This window comes from Anabas testudineus, chromosome 4, assembly GCF_900324465.2.
Source record: "Anabas testudineus chromosome 4, fAnaTes1.2, whole genome shotgun sequence".
Taxonomy (NCBI): domain Eukaryota; kingdom Metazoa; phylum Chordata; class Actinopteri; order Anabantiformes; family Anabantidae; genus Anabas; species Anabas testudineus.
This window is the reverse complement of record NC_046613.1, coordinates 837,824-853,193: the sequence shown is the minus strand read 5'-3', so window position 1 is coordinate 853,193 and position 15,370 is coordinate 837,824. Positions and strand designations below refer to the sequence as shown.

The window sequence follows — 15,370 nt, the reverse complement described above, 5'->3', positions numbered from 1 at the left end:
AGTGTCTGTTTCTTTACTTTTGTGTTCATTTGTCTTTATAGTCATTCTTATTCTCCACCCCACTTTATTTCATCCTCCTGTCTGCTTCTTTCTCTTCTCCCTTCTTCAAATGGTGTTCAGACAGAAAACCAGGTGTGCCAATGATACTGAAACAAAATCAACATCTTTATCCTCTTTAGCTGATACTACACCCTGAAGTCACACTTGCCATATGTAAGCACACTTTAGGTTTTGCACACAACAGATAATTGGACAACGATGATTATTTTTCATTTAATTCATTTTCACAAACTGACTAGCAGATATCTTAAATTTAATTTCTGAATGTGTAATTAGGCTTTTCACAGGTGGGCTATAAATACCTGAACAATAGGCCTTAAAGCTTTCCAGCATATTTGCCTTGAGTGACTTCATTCAAATACTGAAGATCCTAGTTCAGATCACATCACAAACTTTCCTGAGATTGTTCCTCTGTGTGCCCCTGACAGAGGCAGGAATACCCCTAGAAATCACTATGTCATCAAATATGACTACTGCATTATTAGGCTACTGGATATACACTGCTCAAAAAATTTAAGAAACACATCTGAATTTAATGGGGAAAAAATCATGCTAGATATTTATACTGATATGGACTGGGTGATGTTACATTGTTTGATAGAAATGATCAACCTACAGAGGGCACAATTCACCCTGAAAATCAAAATGGGAAAAATATGCAGCAGGTTAGTCCATTTTACAAAAATGTCATATAGCAACTCAAACTGGTACTTTGTTTGGCCCCCACATACTTATAATGAGATGATGGATGATGTATCTCGTCCCAGATCTGGTCCAAGGCATCACTGAGCTGTTATTGGCCTCCCATAAGCCCCAGTTTCTCTCATTGTTGCCCCTGTAGTTCACCTGTTGTTAATTTCAAACTCTGCTACTTAACTGACCAGTTTAATATCTCAAACGTTTAACTGACGTGATGCTAAACTCTGATTAAAAAGTGTTCCTTTATGTTTTTTAAGCAGTGTAAATAGACAGCTGAATAAAATCATCTCATAGTAAGACAATGTGGAGCTGCATATTAAGGCAACAAATGTCAACCACACAAATGCATGTCTCAGTGCACGTTATTGGCTGTTTTCTGTTTGTATGTTTACAGTATCTCAAACCACTTTATATGTTCCCTCTACAGTCCTGGACTCACAACATACCTAAAGAGAAGGAGTTCCTTCAGAAGCTTGTAAAAGCTGGAGTCATTCAGGACTTGACTAATGGGATCTGTGGTGCAAAATGCTGATGGCCTGTGGTTTGCTTCATTGTTCCTGGCCAGCAGCACTGTCCTCACCTCTACCTGCTCCAGCAACTTAAGAGGGAAACCCGTGGCTCTGTAGGCTGTGTTTCCAGCAGAGTACAGCAGCTGCAACATACACTGGGCACACTGCCCCAGTGTTGGATATTGACTTATTGCAGCCTCTGTGTTGTATTTGAATATTAAGCTCATTCTAGTTGCAGGTTAGTGCATATTTACTTGGAGTTAGTGTCCTGGTTCCAACAAGCAGCTGGACCAGGATACTTTTGTACTAGAACTGCTGCAGGCTGGAGAGAGGATGAAGATGTTGGGGTTAAACATTGATCCCATGCCAAGAATACCTCTACAAGTGTCCTTCTGCTCAAATGTCTGAATGTAATCTGCATTACAGCTACTACTAATTTATATCTCCTAGTTTGTATGTTGACCAGGGTGCACACTACATGACACATGAATCAGCTGTCCAGGACTCCTGAGGCTGCCTGTAGCTTCAGGGATAAGAGTCATTATGGAGCAAGCTAAAGCTGAGGAAGGTGATAAGAGGTTCCTTAGCAGCAGCACTTACATCACACATAATCATATAACTATCTATCTTACCACAGAAATGCAGTTGTTTATGTGAGGCAGCAAGCTACATTGATATTTCAAGACAACCCCCAGTCTCCGCTAGATGTGGATAAGTCGCCCTCTGCTTCCAACGCAACTGGAGCAGCGCACATCTCTAAAGCATGAAATTCATTTTTGAATGTACATACAGCCCTGTGTAGTCATTGACAACAGACTTCACACTACTGTCTAATGATGATGTTTTTTTTGTTTTTTTTTGTAACTTTGTAACAGTGGAGGTAGTGATCACTCTTAAATCTATGAAGCTGGCAGAAAGAATATTGTTATACTACTGTACTAGACTACTTTCCTTCTGGCACTGACACAGAATAGACATAAAGACAAGCAGCTGATTTTACTTCAGGACCTTTCAGGAGGAGACAAAGTAGCAATAGCTTGTGTAGTTTTATAGATGCCCCTGATATATGGCATATATTCAGCGGGTGCACGTACAACTTGTTGTTTCTTTGTCTCCTGAAGTGTGGTTTCATGTAAAATTAAGGGCTTGAAACTGATGTTTCTGTCTCTTTTTAAAATAACTTTACTCAGCCGATGTAGTGCAGTAAGTAACACCACTCACAATATTGCATATCAACTTCAATCAGTATTGAAATGTGTGTGCTGAAGGACATGCTGTGCCGAAGGGGGTTACCTCACTGAGTCTTGAAAGTCCTGTTATGATAGCGTGCATCATACTGTTTGGATCGCTGTGTCAGTGTTGTGTTGCCCACAAAAGCTGGTGAAGGAAACCAACATGTTTTCCTTCGTGTCTGATCAGGAGAACGATGGAGAGCATACATGAGATAGTGTGTCCACTCCTTCACCTTTTGCACATTTTTTATTCTGTTGTAGATTCATTTAATAATTACACACTCAATAATGACAAAGGCAAACATGTTTGAGGACATTGTGTAAATGTGTTAAACATTTTAAAAACTGGAACGACTCATTTATAATAGTGTTTAACCATTGGATGTGGCTCCAAATTGCGATCAAGTGGAGGATGACTGTCACATCATCAATCTTCTATCTTGAACATGGAGTAAAAAGTTGTATGAGAGGCCACTTGAAGTTTACCCAGGAAGTTTTACATGTCAGCATGTTTTTACTTTGTTATTATGGTCTGTTGAGTGTAGATTAACGTTGCTCATGTATAAATCTCACTTTGTACGTATGGAAAAGTGAACTGTTTTCCTGCATAATTCAAATCATATCTCACAGCTGGTTATTACATCACACCTTGTTCCTGTTCTTCACATTCTGCTGCTTTCCCATGTTGACAAGTTGACACAAGTCTGGGTTAAATTTTTCAGTTCTTTTAAGCTGCTTTAAACTTTGTTTTCAGTCATTATGATGAATGAAATAAGTCCTACAGTGCAAATCTGCAGTAGTGTATTGCTCACAGTGAGTACATTTAATGTCTATACATGATAAAACCAAATGTACTAATTGATTTAGACCTGTAGATGACCTTCAACCTTCAAAGCTAAACAGGTTACAGATAAATGAGTAAAGACAATCTACTTATATCTGCTATGTGAGAAATTTCCAATTTCACTGCAAACACCATGATTCAGGTGGCGGCCCGGCTACTGTTATGTCCATATCCACAGTTCCATGTCACTCACAAGTAGCATCATATAAGAGCTGATCATGTTTTCAAGTGTTGTCTAAGCTGAGTCTGGCATTGCTGTGTGTTGACTGAGATTTACATGGTGATTACAAGGAGGATGATGAACACAGTACAAGTTCCTTCCTTTTTCTAATTTCAGATTTCACTGTTCCACAGATCTGGTTGTGGTAACAAAGGCAGAGGAAGAAGACTTTCAGTACCATAGGTGTAAACAGGGTAGAGTAATAATAATAATAATAATAATACATTCTACATGTTAGGAATGTAACATACAGTAATGCCACAGGGAACCTTGAATCTAAAACATGTTGGTCACATCGAGTTCAAAATGACTATTGAGCATATTTGTAAATTATTTGCATGTCATTGTTTTGTGGTTTTATTTATTTTACACTGTATCCTGACTTTTTTAGAAACAGGGTTGTAACTATAGCTAACAGCATCTTGGTCCTGATTGGTTAAGCCTGCTTTGAAGAACATGGTCCAGGTGTGGATTGATCATACTGAATCATTTGCTGCTTATAAGCTATTTTAGTTGCATTGAGTGGTTGATTTTGAGCTGATGTGAATAGATAGCCAAGCAGGGTTATCGTATACTAGCCACTCATTCCTTTACCGTGTTCAGAAACATTGTCCTGGCCTTCCTCTTGTCCAGAACAACAGCACGTGTGTCTCCCCTCAGTCACTCCACTCAGCCCTGCCAAAGGCTGCTATCTCAGGCCTGCAGACATCAGTCATCACTTATGATCAGTGTTAATATCAGACACCTTTACTGAGCTTTATCAGTCTTTCTCACTTTAAATGTCCAGATCAACCATATTGAGAAGTATTTGTGTTGCTTTATACACTCTGGCCTGCATAGTTTGTGCTCACCTTACTGTTGGTGTTTGTGGACTTGATGCTGGTCAGATATTCAAGCCAAAGTATTCATATATTTATTGTAAGCTGTTCACAAGAACATGAGAAAATAAAGATGTAAGGATGCTGTATTTTTAACTTGCCTGTTGTTTGTTTCTTTGTTTGTTTGTTTTTTAAGTGGTTCCACTGAAACATAAGAATGATGCTGACCTGACGTCATAGTTAAATATAAGTCCTGTGTTATAACGTTGTGTTTGCAGTTAATAGTGAAACGTGCTGCTTCCTGCTGATACTCAGCCAGTACTCAGAGCATCAGCAGCAGTGAATTACAGAACCTTCTTCTGAAACTCGTTGGTCTCTTCTTGTTCTGGCTGTTCCATGTCAGAACTTAACGATCTTATATGATGCTGTGTACTACTGCCTTCACAGAGCAGTTCCAACTGGCAATAACCAGGACAGAAATAGCTGTAGGAGACCCCGATGCACAACTGAGCAAGCAAAAGCAAAGTTCAAAGCACACACTTATTATTTAAACTCATAAAGTCCTTATTTCAAACTTTGTCAGTGACTGTATTTCTTTTGCTACTGTCAATGTCTGGTTTAAACTCATTTCAGGGGTGTCTAAGTGAGAGAATACCATGAACATCATATTATCTAATTAATACAGTTGGGTGTAATCATTTTATAGTTTGCCTTAAACTTCTCTTTTAAATCAGTTTAACTGTCTTGGTGGTTTGGGGTTGGGTTTTTAGGACTCGCTGGCATGGCTGCACACTGCTCTTCTCCTGCTGCTGGTCAGATGTGAATAACTTCCGAGACCCATCAAAATTGAAACTGTTTGACTAAATTGACTTTCCTCTTATCACTTGTATCATCTATATGTTCAGTTCATGGTAAATGGTCTGCACTTATATAACACTGTTCTACCTAACTGATACTGAAAGCGCTTTACACTGCGTCTCATTCACCTATTCACACACACACACACACACTGCTACACAGCTGACCTGACTCACCGGGGGCAACTTGGGCTTCAGTATCTTGCCCGAGGACTCTTTGGCATGTGACAGGAGGAGCAGGGAATCGACCTATAAATCCCATGATTGGTAGATGGCTGCTCTGCCTCCTGAGCCACAACCCCAGGTTGAGTGGTTCGAGTCCCGGATCCTACTAGCTACTTGCTGAGTTGTCCTTTGACAAGACACCCATGTACTGTCTTACAGCTGTCCAACCACAATTTCTCCAAGGTAATCAATAAAGTAACTTTAGATGCACAGTCTGCAGTTCTATAGTGTTTTCTTACTTTATTGGTGCTCAGAGCACTTTACACTGCTTCTCATTCACACACTCAGCTGACCTGACCTACTGCGGACATCATGCATTGTTTAGCATGAAAACAGGATTATCTCAGGAGTCTCAAGTCTCAAGGAAAACTCTTTCATGTCTTCTTCTCCACCCGGGTGGACTCACTCTTAAAGCTGTCACCAGAGTTCTAACAATAACCAGAAACTTGAGCAAATCTCTCCTTTTTCTTAAAACTTGACACTGGCTGTTAGTTACCTACAGAAAATGAAACTCAGTGACGGGGACAACACTACATCTCTGATGTCTTTGAAGAATGCCCAGCTGGTAGAACCCTGAGTCAGAGCCAGTTGCTGATGATTGAGTGTGCTCCACCACACTACCTGGAGGATAACTTGAAAACTTGGCTTTCCTCTGTTGCATGTGGGGAAACTGCGCTGTAGAACTATATATCTTAATTTGATCACTTTGTATTTTTATCATATTCAGATTTGTATTCTATATTAATATTGATGTCGATCCAGTGCTTGTCTCTGTCTTTGTAAAGCCCCTGTGAATTGCTACCCTATCATGGCTGACAGCTGCACTAACCTTCTGCAGCATCACCCCCCCGTCGCAGCACAGGAGCTGTTTGATGACGAGGTTCCAGCAGCCGTCAGATGTTTATAGGGAAATGGGGGTAAACATGAAGGCTGTGCTGAGTCATTGTGTGCTGGGTGAAGTAAAGTCAGGCTTGTTTTAAAGTCACTTGTGTTACGTAAGTAATTACCACTTAGCAGGGACAAACAAACAAAGTGAAACTAGCTGTTAGTCTCCACTGATGCAATAGGAACTGCTGAAACCTATTGCCTTATTAATACTTTGAATAATGATGATTAATCACAAAAACCTCGCAGCATGATATTAGTGCTCCCTGAAATCAGTTCCTATGATTCTGCAGTAAATCAGATTTACACAGATCTGACAAGATAACGACGCGCTGCAAGGCACCAGATTCTGTCCTGGGAAATGTTAAAGGAGAGAGACTCTGCTAAAATGAACAACAGTACGACCTTGCTTTTTGACTTGGCTTTCAAACGTCGTTGTTCATTGTGCCGAAGTGAAATGCAGTTTCTTCAGTGATGGTCAGTTATTTACAGGACCTTTTTGTGATAAACTTATCACAAATTTCAGCTTCCAAGACATTTGTTATGTGTACATGAGCTGTGTGTAGGAATTAGAGTTTCAAGTTCAACACCAAGAAACATCTGAAGAAGTGGCAGCCGTTAATAAAACACAGTAATAAAACTTGATTTAATTCAAATCACTCTCTATGTGTCTGTCTACTCGTCTCCCTCCCTCTGTGTGTGTGTCTGATAAAACTGGGCATCAACTTACCACTGTCTCCCTGACTGGATGCATATCAGCATCTTAACCTCTTGGCTGCCAGGGAACCAGTGTTGGTTTAGTTCTAAAGCAATCAGATCACAGTGTTTTAATACTGTGCAACACAGACTACTATAACAGTTCCTAAGAAGACTGAAAGACTGTAAACTCAAAGGAAGAACAACCCCAGGGCTCTCTGGAGAAGAGATAGTCAACCAGTTGAAAAAAGTTGAGCCACCACCAATACTTTTAGATCAACAATGCATCAGATCGACATGCACAGTGTGTGTCTGTGAAGATTCTCAGGTTATCTCGTGTCGATATTTGAAAACTTCATACATTAAACCTTCTGGTCTGAATTACAGGTGAAGAGTTATTTTACTGACAGTACAAAAAATGTACAGTTCAATTTGCCTAGTGCAAAAAATGTCCTCAACTCTACATTTCTCTAACATTTCTGTCTTTGTAATCCAGTTACTGCTTTGATCCACCTCAACAACCCCAACCGTAAACCTGCTGCACACCTGCCCAGCAGACACACGGAGACTGTGACTAATCAGCATCTAGCTGCTGAACATGATGAAGCATTTAGTAGCTAATCAGCAGGACGTTTAGAGTTGTTAGAGAGAAAACTGATTTATTAGAGGGATCATTTTGGATGTTACTCATTATGTCAGGCTGAGTATTAGGATGGTGACACATTCAGCCCAGCTAGTGATGATCTGAGCCAAATCTGACCATCGACCTGGGAAACTGGGTCTACCTCAACAGGCAAGGCCAAGCTGAGGGGAACAGATCAGTGAAACATCTGCCAAATTTGAACCCTAGTACACCTTCAATCATTGACTCAGAAAGCACCGAAAATAAACCGATTGCACTGCTAAGGAAAACAGGAAATGAATGTGTACTCGTGACAGATGGCGTCGCCGTGCTTCAGTACGACTGTGTACTCCTTTTTGTTTGGGGATGAAGTGACTTGGTGTTAAACATGAGTATGTCGATGCATGTCGACTGTTCCTGAAACAACCTTTGTGAAACAAGCGTTTGCTGATTACTGATGAACAACAGTGATTTTGAATGAAATCAGTCAGAGTAAGAAAGTTCCCTTTGTACATGGTTTTTTATTTAATTTTATTTTATTTTATTTTATTTTATTTTATTTCTAACAATAAGTAAGAAACAGGCAGAGCACATGTGATTCTTCTGCAAACAGCCTGTATTTATCATGTCAATGTCATTAAATATGTGTTTTGCGTGACTGCTCTTGACTAGTTATTTCACCACATCTGTGCTACAACCAGAATATTAACTTGATCCAACATGCAGCTTAAATGATTGAGCTGTGCTTGCTACAGGCAATACTGTACTGTATGTGTCTTCATACAGGAGCTTTGACTCTTTACTGACAGGGTGGGAAGAGTAGATTTCAGTCATGTGCTCAACTGTACAAGTGTAAGTGTGATAACCCACAAAGCCAGTGCAACAAAGTGTAGTGACAAAGATATAATTCAAACAGAGACACTGTTTGCAGTAGATTAATTCCTGATGATCCCTCAAATGTAATTATATGCTTTCTCTAAGTTTACTTCTGGCTCGGTCCTGGTTGTGTATCATAGCTCGGCACAGAATAGAAAACAGATTTAGAAAGTGTGAGCTCACTAACAGAAGAAGCAGGTGGTCACTATTAAAATAGAGAATCCTTGACCTGGACATGTTGTCAGGCTGTATATTGGGGGGTCGCCGGGTGAGTGCACACAAACAGAGGCTCCTCACTACTATGTAGGTGGCCTCAGGATGACAACACAGGCTTCATGAGGACATACAGGGACAGTGTCCACATACCAGCTACCATGGCAATGCAGGCTTTGGTTACAGGTGAGGCTCTCATCTTGTTCGCTCCCTTTTCTTATGTAGAACCTGACGCCAGCCAGTCGTTTGGTTCCAGACCATCATTTTGTTCTAATTAATCCTGGAGCTCGACACGGGCTGAGCTCCATTCTGCAGCGGAGTGTGGCTGTTCAGTCTCAGGTTGCATTGTCCCTTATTCCCACAGACCACATGTGCACTGGGTAAAGGCACAGCACAGTCCTCAAGGAGAGTCATCACACAGCTTTTCCAACTCAACCTGCATTTCATAAATCCTTTAGATCTTCGTTACAATGACATGCGTCAGGATGTAGAGCAGCAAATCACAAAAAGACTGTGCAGATTAAAAAAAGAAAAGAAAGAAGAAGATAGATTGAAGATGACCCATTATTAGAGGATGAATACCCGTACCCAACCCAAGGGAACCTGTCCATATCCAACGGTTAGGGTTCAGTCAAACGTCCGTTCAGTATATGGCTGTACTAAATAATTAAACAGATGCCTGAAGCACTCAAATGTCTGCTTTGCTCAGTAGTTGGGGGGAAAGAAAAAGCTTCACATAAACTCATCTGTGGGTTCGGGTCAGGTCCTGGTATGAATTGCGATATGCTTGTCAGGTTTGGGTCGGGTTCAGCCAACACGCTCTTGGGCTGGGCCCAGATTGGACAGACATATGTGGCCTGATGTATACTCTACCTATCATTCACCTGGGGATATAATAATGACCGTATATGAGTGAAGACGTCTGGTCTAGTGTTACAGCATCCATCTATACTGTCCCATGGTCTGAGCTGTTCCCACAGAAACCTAAGGCCCTCTGTGGTCTTGGCAGTGACTTAAAGCCCCCTTCAGACAAACACCCCAGGTCACAATGTTTTTAGCACCGCGTCTTTTTTTCTTTTCCCCAGTATGAACTTTTGGAAACAGCCTCTGGCTCAGCATCTGTTTTTGAGATTTCTATAAATTTGATAGACAAGAAACACACTAAAGGAGGTTTACTGGTGTGTGACTCCCCACTCCCGAACCCCATTTCACACACATATTTGTGTCTTTCTATTGTAGTGAGGGTGTTTGTAGACCTAATACATTCCCTAGCCCCTACTCTAAGCTCACTCATCACAGCTCAATACCTAAATCCAACCCTTACCCTAACCTTAACTTGATTCTAACCATAACACTCCCATGCACAGTCCCTCCACAAACTGTGAGGGGGGCAATTTGCAGACGTGAAGGCAGGTGTTTCTATGCTCCCACTTCTAGTATAAAGGATTGAGTTGCCTTACCTCCCATGATCTTTACTATATGAAATTCTGGATTGTTAAAGGAGGGAGTTGTCTGTAAATATGTAAATATTAAATGCTTCACAGGTCGCCACAGGAGGTCCTTTCTAGCTGTGGCCATCAATCTGTAAAATTCCTTACCCCTATGTAAGGGGTGGGGGGAATGATAGTTGTGTCATATACTTTTTCTGTATTGATGTTATTGGTTATGTGTATTTATGTTGGTGTGGATCTTTCCTGGTTGTGGTTCATTTTCTTACTGTCTGTATTGAGGCAAAATAATTTCCCTCTGGGATTAATAAAGTTTTTTGAATCTTGAATCTTGAATCTTGAATATATGCATTTCATAAGCCAGCTTTACGAGCTGTTGCTGGAGCTATCACATTATGTTTTCCACACACAGGAACTATTTAAAGTCTAATAATGAAGTCACCTTTATTTTGTTCATTTTGCAGCATAATGAAAACACAGTTATCGAGAAGGAGTCAGCAGCTGGGATACAAGACAAGGGCCAAATATAAATAAATAAATGGTGTTAATATCTTTCCAGATGATGAAAATCTGGTTTATTTGTAACTTACTAACTAGGTCTGTAACCTATCAACATAGGAAACTCCAGGATTACAGAAAGGTTGGAAACATTCTTTATTTCTATTTTAGCCTGTCTTCAACTTCTATCTTGAACATTCAGATACTGATTTTTTATTTCTTCCATTTTCATTTCATTCCAAACATCTTTCTGTGTGTATTATATTGTTACTTCTATCATCTTGACCTCAGTCCACTTTTCATCTTTGCATGTTGACAGTAACACTTGAATCTGGATTCTTCCCTATGTTTCCAGACAGAGAACAGTGGGATCACTCTGTATCATGTGACACTCTGTGTTGTTTTACACGGATTCTGTCCTGTGGGTTGAACCACTTTGAATAATTTCATTGTTTCCCAGTTTGCTGCACTGCATCTGTCATTATCCCTGATTCTCGTCAAATCTTCAGCGCTCTTTTCAAAGGTTTTCCCACACTGTTACCCTCTGTGATTAATCCTCCTTTCTGCCAGGTGCTATAAAATCTCCTTTCCAACCACAGACTCCGATTACCTCTGAATGAAACATCACTGTGCTGGTTTGTCCAACAAGTGTTCTGATCTATGTACAGTATACTAACCAGACCTCTGTGTCTTGGCTTCAAAGTGTTGAAACAAAAGCAGAACCTGCCCACACGGTTCATTACAGTCTGTGACATTCCTGCTGTGGAAAAGAAATGTTGACACGTTCTGGATGTTGAGTCCAGTATTCTCTCTAAATGCAGGAATGTGAACCTGGCCAGACATCTCAACCACAGCCTGCATGGTGCCACGAGCACCAGCAGGACACTGTTAGAAACATACATGACCACCCAGGATAAGAGTGACCCCTCTCTGGCTGGAACCCCGGGGGGCAGAAGGAGTCCATGCCAAAAGGTCAACTTTGACAAAGCAACATTAAAGTATCAGGTCTTTCGGAGCTATTGTGAGACTCCTTGATAGCAGGAGCAGCAGTTCCATTGAGATCATGGGAGGTAAGGCATGAAGCAGCGACGGGCCCTGACCTCAGGGGCTGTGCTGATTGCAGGGTAATGTTCTGCTTTCAGTGCACATGCTGATCATCAGAGTTATTTTGTCACGATGCGTCTGTCTGTGCCTGCCCGCTCTCTAACATCAGCTGCCAATTGTAATTGGCCATGACTGAAGACGCATGGGAGGTTTGGCAGTGGGTTCGCGTTGTTCCGTCACTCACACACAGGCGGACATGTTGCTTTTGATTCTCTAGTCACATGTAAGTAGCAGCTTACAAGTAAAACTACATCTAATAACAATTGATGGGAGGTCAGATGGTGGTTTGTGCAACCTCTCCTGAGATCCCATTTCCTCCACATTATTCATCTTGCACTAACACACTGTTTGTGCAGCTGAAAACCGTACACCTGAAAATACATCATGCTGGCAGGGGCTAATTTGAGTTTAAATGAGTATTGAAATAAAATTATTTCAGCCATCAGTTCCTTTCTGAAGGGTTAAGCCATCATTCTGTTGGCAAGGAAAAGTTAATTATATCCTTTGGGAAGTGTGGAGGAGGAGGTTGATGATGTAGTGCTCTGTGTTAGCTGGAGATTTATGGGAGCTTAATCAGGTGCAGCTGCTCATATGTACGAAGTAGGATGAGAAGTGAGGCCGGGTGAGGAAACAGAGCTAAGTTGACTTTCTCCACTGCCAGAGATGGACGATACGATCTTCAGGGGAAAAAAAAACATATTGTTTGAAAGGTTTTAATGTAATTATCTGCTCATCGTGTCAGCAGTAGCCTGCCATCTGAGCTACGGGTCACACAGCTGCAGTCAGAAGCCCTCACCTCCAGTCCATCACCTCGACAAAGAAAATCAATCAAAACAGTTTCAAGCCACTTACAAGCTTCTTCCAGAGCTTCATCATCAGGGTATTCCAATGCAAAGGATTTACCAGTGAACATGTGGTGTGAGACAGCACATAAGGCCACATGAGCCAGTTGTTACATGTAGATTAGAAGTGTGTTTAGGTTAATTTATGTTTTCTGATGTGGCACCTTGGTCCGGGGGAAACATTTCGTTTCAATGTGTACCGCCCTGAATATCGTTGAAATGACATAAAAGCCTGCTCGACTCACTTGATGTTGTTGAATTGTGGATGTTGTATTTTGTGTCTAACACTTCACCTTGTGTTACTGTGTTTCCTAACTATTCTTTTCTTCTTTTTAAACAGATAGACTTGGTTCTATCACTGTTCTTGCCCAAGAATTTTCATTTCTTTCCTTACCATATTAGGTGATATTTGTGATTGCTACGACCTGTGTTGTTCATGGACAGTGAAAAATATGTTCTGATTCTGTAATAAACAAGACTTTGAACTTTAAAGTCTAACATTAGGTCAATTATTCACTAATTCTCTCATCTACCAAAATTAAAGTGAAATATTTTCAAATACCTTCACAGCAAAAAATCATGCGTGTGATTAATTTAAATTAATTAATAGCAGAGCATGTGATTAATTTGATTCTTTAAATCACTTGGCAGGCCCTCTCTGGACCTTTTCCCTCTTCCTCTCTCGTCTTGCTTTTCCAAATCAGTGCTACACTAATCCACATTTTTTAAGTAAGTAACACACTGTTAGAATAAAAAACAAGCTGTAGTCATACTACCTGGCTGCAGCATTGTTGTGGGATGTGTTAGCAGGTGGCTGGTGTTTTCTCAGTGACTAAGCAGGGCGGACGTTACGGGGGTTGGGCAGCTTGAGAGTGAGACTCCCTACTGGGGGGCCGTGGCCTGGACATGTGGAGGGGACACTGACTGGTGCAGCTCTGGAGTGGTTTCTTAGAGAGCAGACGTTCAGTAGATTTCCCCCAAGAGTGTCCCCCAAGCAATCTGGTGGCTTCCTGGTGTCTGGGGGTGTTTTCCCTTCCTTTTATTCACCATTGGCTGCCGTTCATTTTAATACCATAAGACAACAAGTTAACAGAAAGTAAATGGTAAATAGTCTGCACTTATATAGCTCTTTTCTACCTAGTTGGTACTCCAAAGCGCTTTACACTGCATCTCATTCACCCATTCACACACACACACACCGATGGCAGAGCTGCTATGCAGCTGACCTGACTCACAACTAGGGGTTCAGTATCTTGCCCGAGAACACTTTGGCATGTGACATGGCAGCCGGGAATTGAACCACCAATCCTGTGATTGACAGACAACTGCTCTACCTATTGAGCCACAGCCACCCCGATGTGCATGAATTAGATAACCTGTCAGAAAGCATCCTCTTTTGTGGTCATGCGGCCTGCTAAAACAAGTAGCTGTGATATTCACTGTGACGGATGATCTATTTCAAGCTAACTTCAAGTCTCTGCAAGTTCTTTCTCTAGCTGTGGTGAAACTGATGGAAGTGTGTGCAGTTACAAAATGATGGGCTGTACACTCAAATAGAGTTGTAAGGTAGATAGTCATGTGGACAAGTGCTAATAATCAGGTGAAAAGGTACATGCAGCAGTGGTAAGTACCATCACGAGTGCAGCCAGACAACTATGAATAATGATTCTCTGAGTGGGTTGTGAGGATAATTCTTCTTCATCAGAATTTCAGAAGTTATGAGGTGTTTGTGTGTTTTGGGTCTGATTCTTTGTTTTTACTTTGTACTACTATCTTTGGCTGACTTACTGGTGACAGGTGCTTCTTCCTGTGGAGCAGACACAGCTCACTGAGCAGGTTAGTTGTGAATAAATATTTAGCTGGAGTGGTGCGTCCCAGGTTCACTCCTCAGTGCCCCTCTGAGCCGCTGTCTCCCGCCCCGCTGCCCCTTCTAGGCCTCTGCCACCTTCACTTCAACCCCCACCAGTCAGACAGTCTTTCATGCTAAGAGGGGATCCTGGTCAGTGGAGGGTGGCAGTGTCAGGCTCCAGCAGCCATCAGCCAGCCATCGCTGCCCATAGAAGGAACTGCACCCTTCAGAGGGTTTTAATCTTGTGTTTTTGGCTCTGGGGGCAAAAGGAGATGCTGTGTGAGGGGGGTGCGGGGGGATGGGGGGGAAGGGGGTAGCACTGCCAACTGGAGTGCAACTATCAGGAGAGGGGTTTAAAAGGCAGAGGGAGAGTTTGACTTGAGTCCCAGCCAATCTTGATGAAAGAGGACGGAAGGTTGCACACCAGCTCTTGCTTGTGGGAAATGTGTTCTTGACGCCTGTCTGCTCTCTCACTGTGCTCTCTGAGCAAACAGCGTGCTGTGTCAGAGATAGGTTATCATTTCAATAACACAGCCGTGTTCAGAGTGATTTCAAAGGTAGAGGTACTGAGCTCAGATATGATCTCACTCTTGTTTGTACCTATGTGACCAGTACTGCAAACTTCATTAAGACTGCTACTGTTCATCCACTCACTGAGATGACTTGATTTTAGGGTCCTAGACTCTGGCCCCTGTATTACCTCTGATTATTCCCACTGGGTGGACCTCTGGCTGATCGCTTAATCTGAGATTTTAAATCCCCACACCAGAACCAAGTCCGGGTCCGTTTCTCATTCTGCATCTTATTAAATGTTGTTTTATGTGGACTGTAAATACTGTGTATAAAAGACCCACTATTGTGTTCCTGAGTCAG

At 41.6% G+C, this 15,370-nt stretch overlaps 1 protein-coding gene across 4 annotated transcripts in view; it reads left to right on the top strand.

The window, feature by feature from the left end:
* The window catches only part of st3gal3a (ST3 beta-galactoside alpha-2,3-sialyltransferase 3a), a 40,953-nt gene extending 36,422 nt beyond the window's left edge, over positions 1 to 4,531 (top strand). For all 4 annotated transcript variants that reach the window (XM_026345553.1, XM_026345551.1, XM_026345550.1 and 1 more), the window contains exon 11: positions 1,187 to 4,531. In XM_026345553.1, coding sequence (XP_026201338.1) covers positions 1,187 to 1,291 — 105 coding nt within the window. In that variant the 3' untranslated portion in view covers positions 1,292 to 4,531. The remainder of the gene's footprint in view (positions 1 to 1,186) is intronic.
* The last annotated feature ends 10,839 nt before the right edge of the window (positions 4,532 to 15,370 follow it).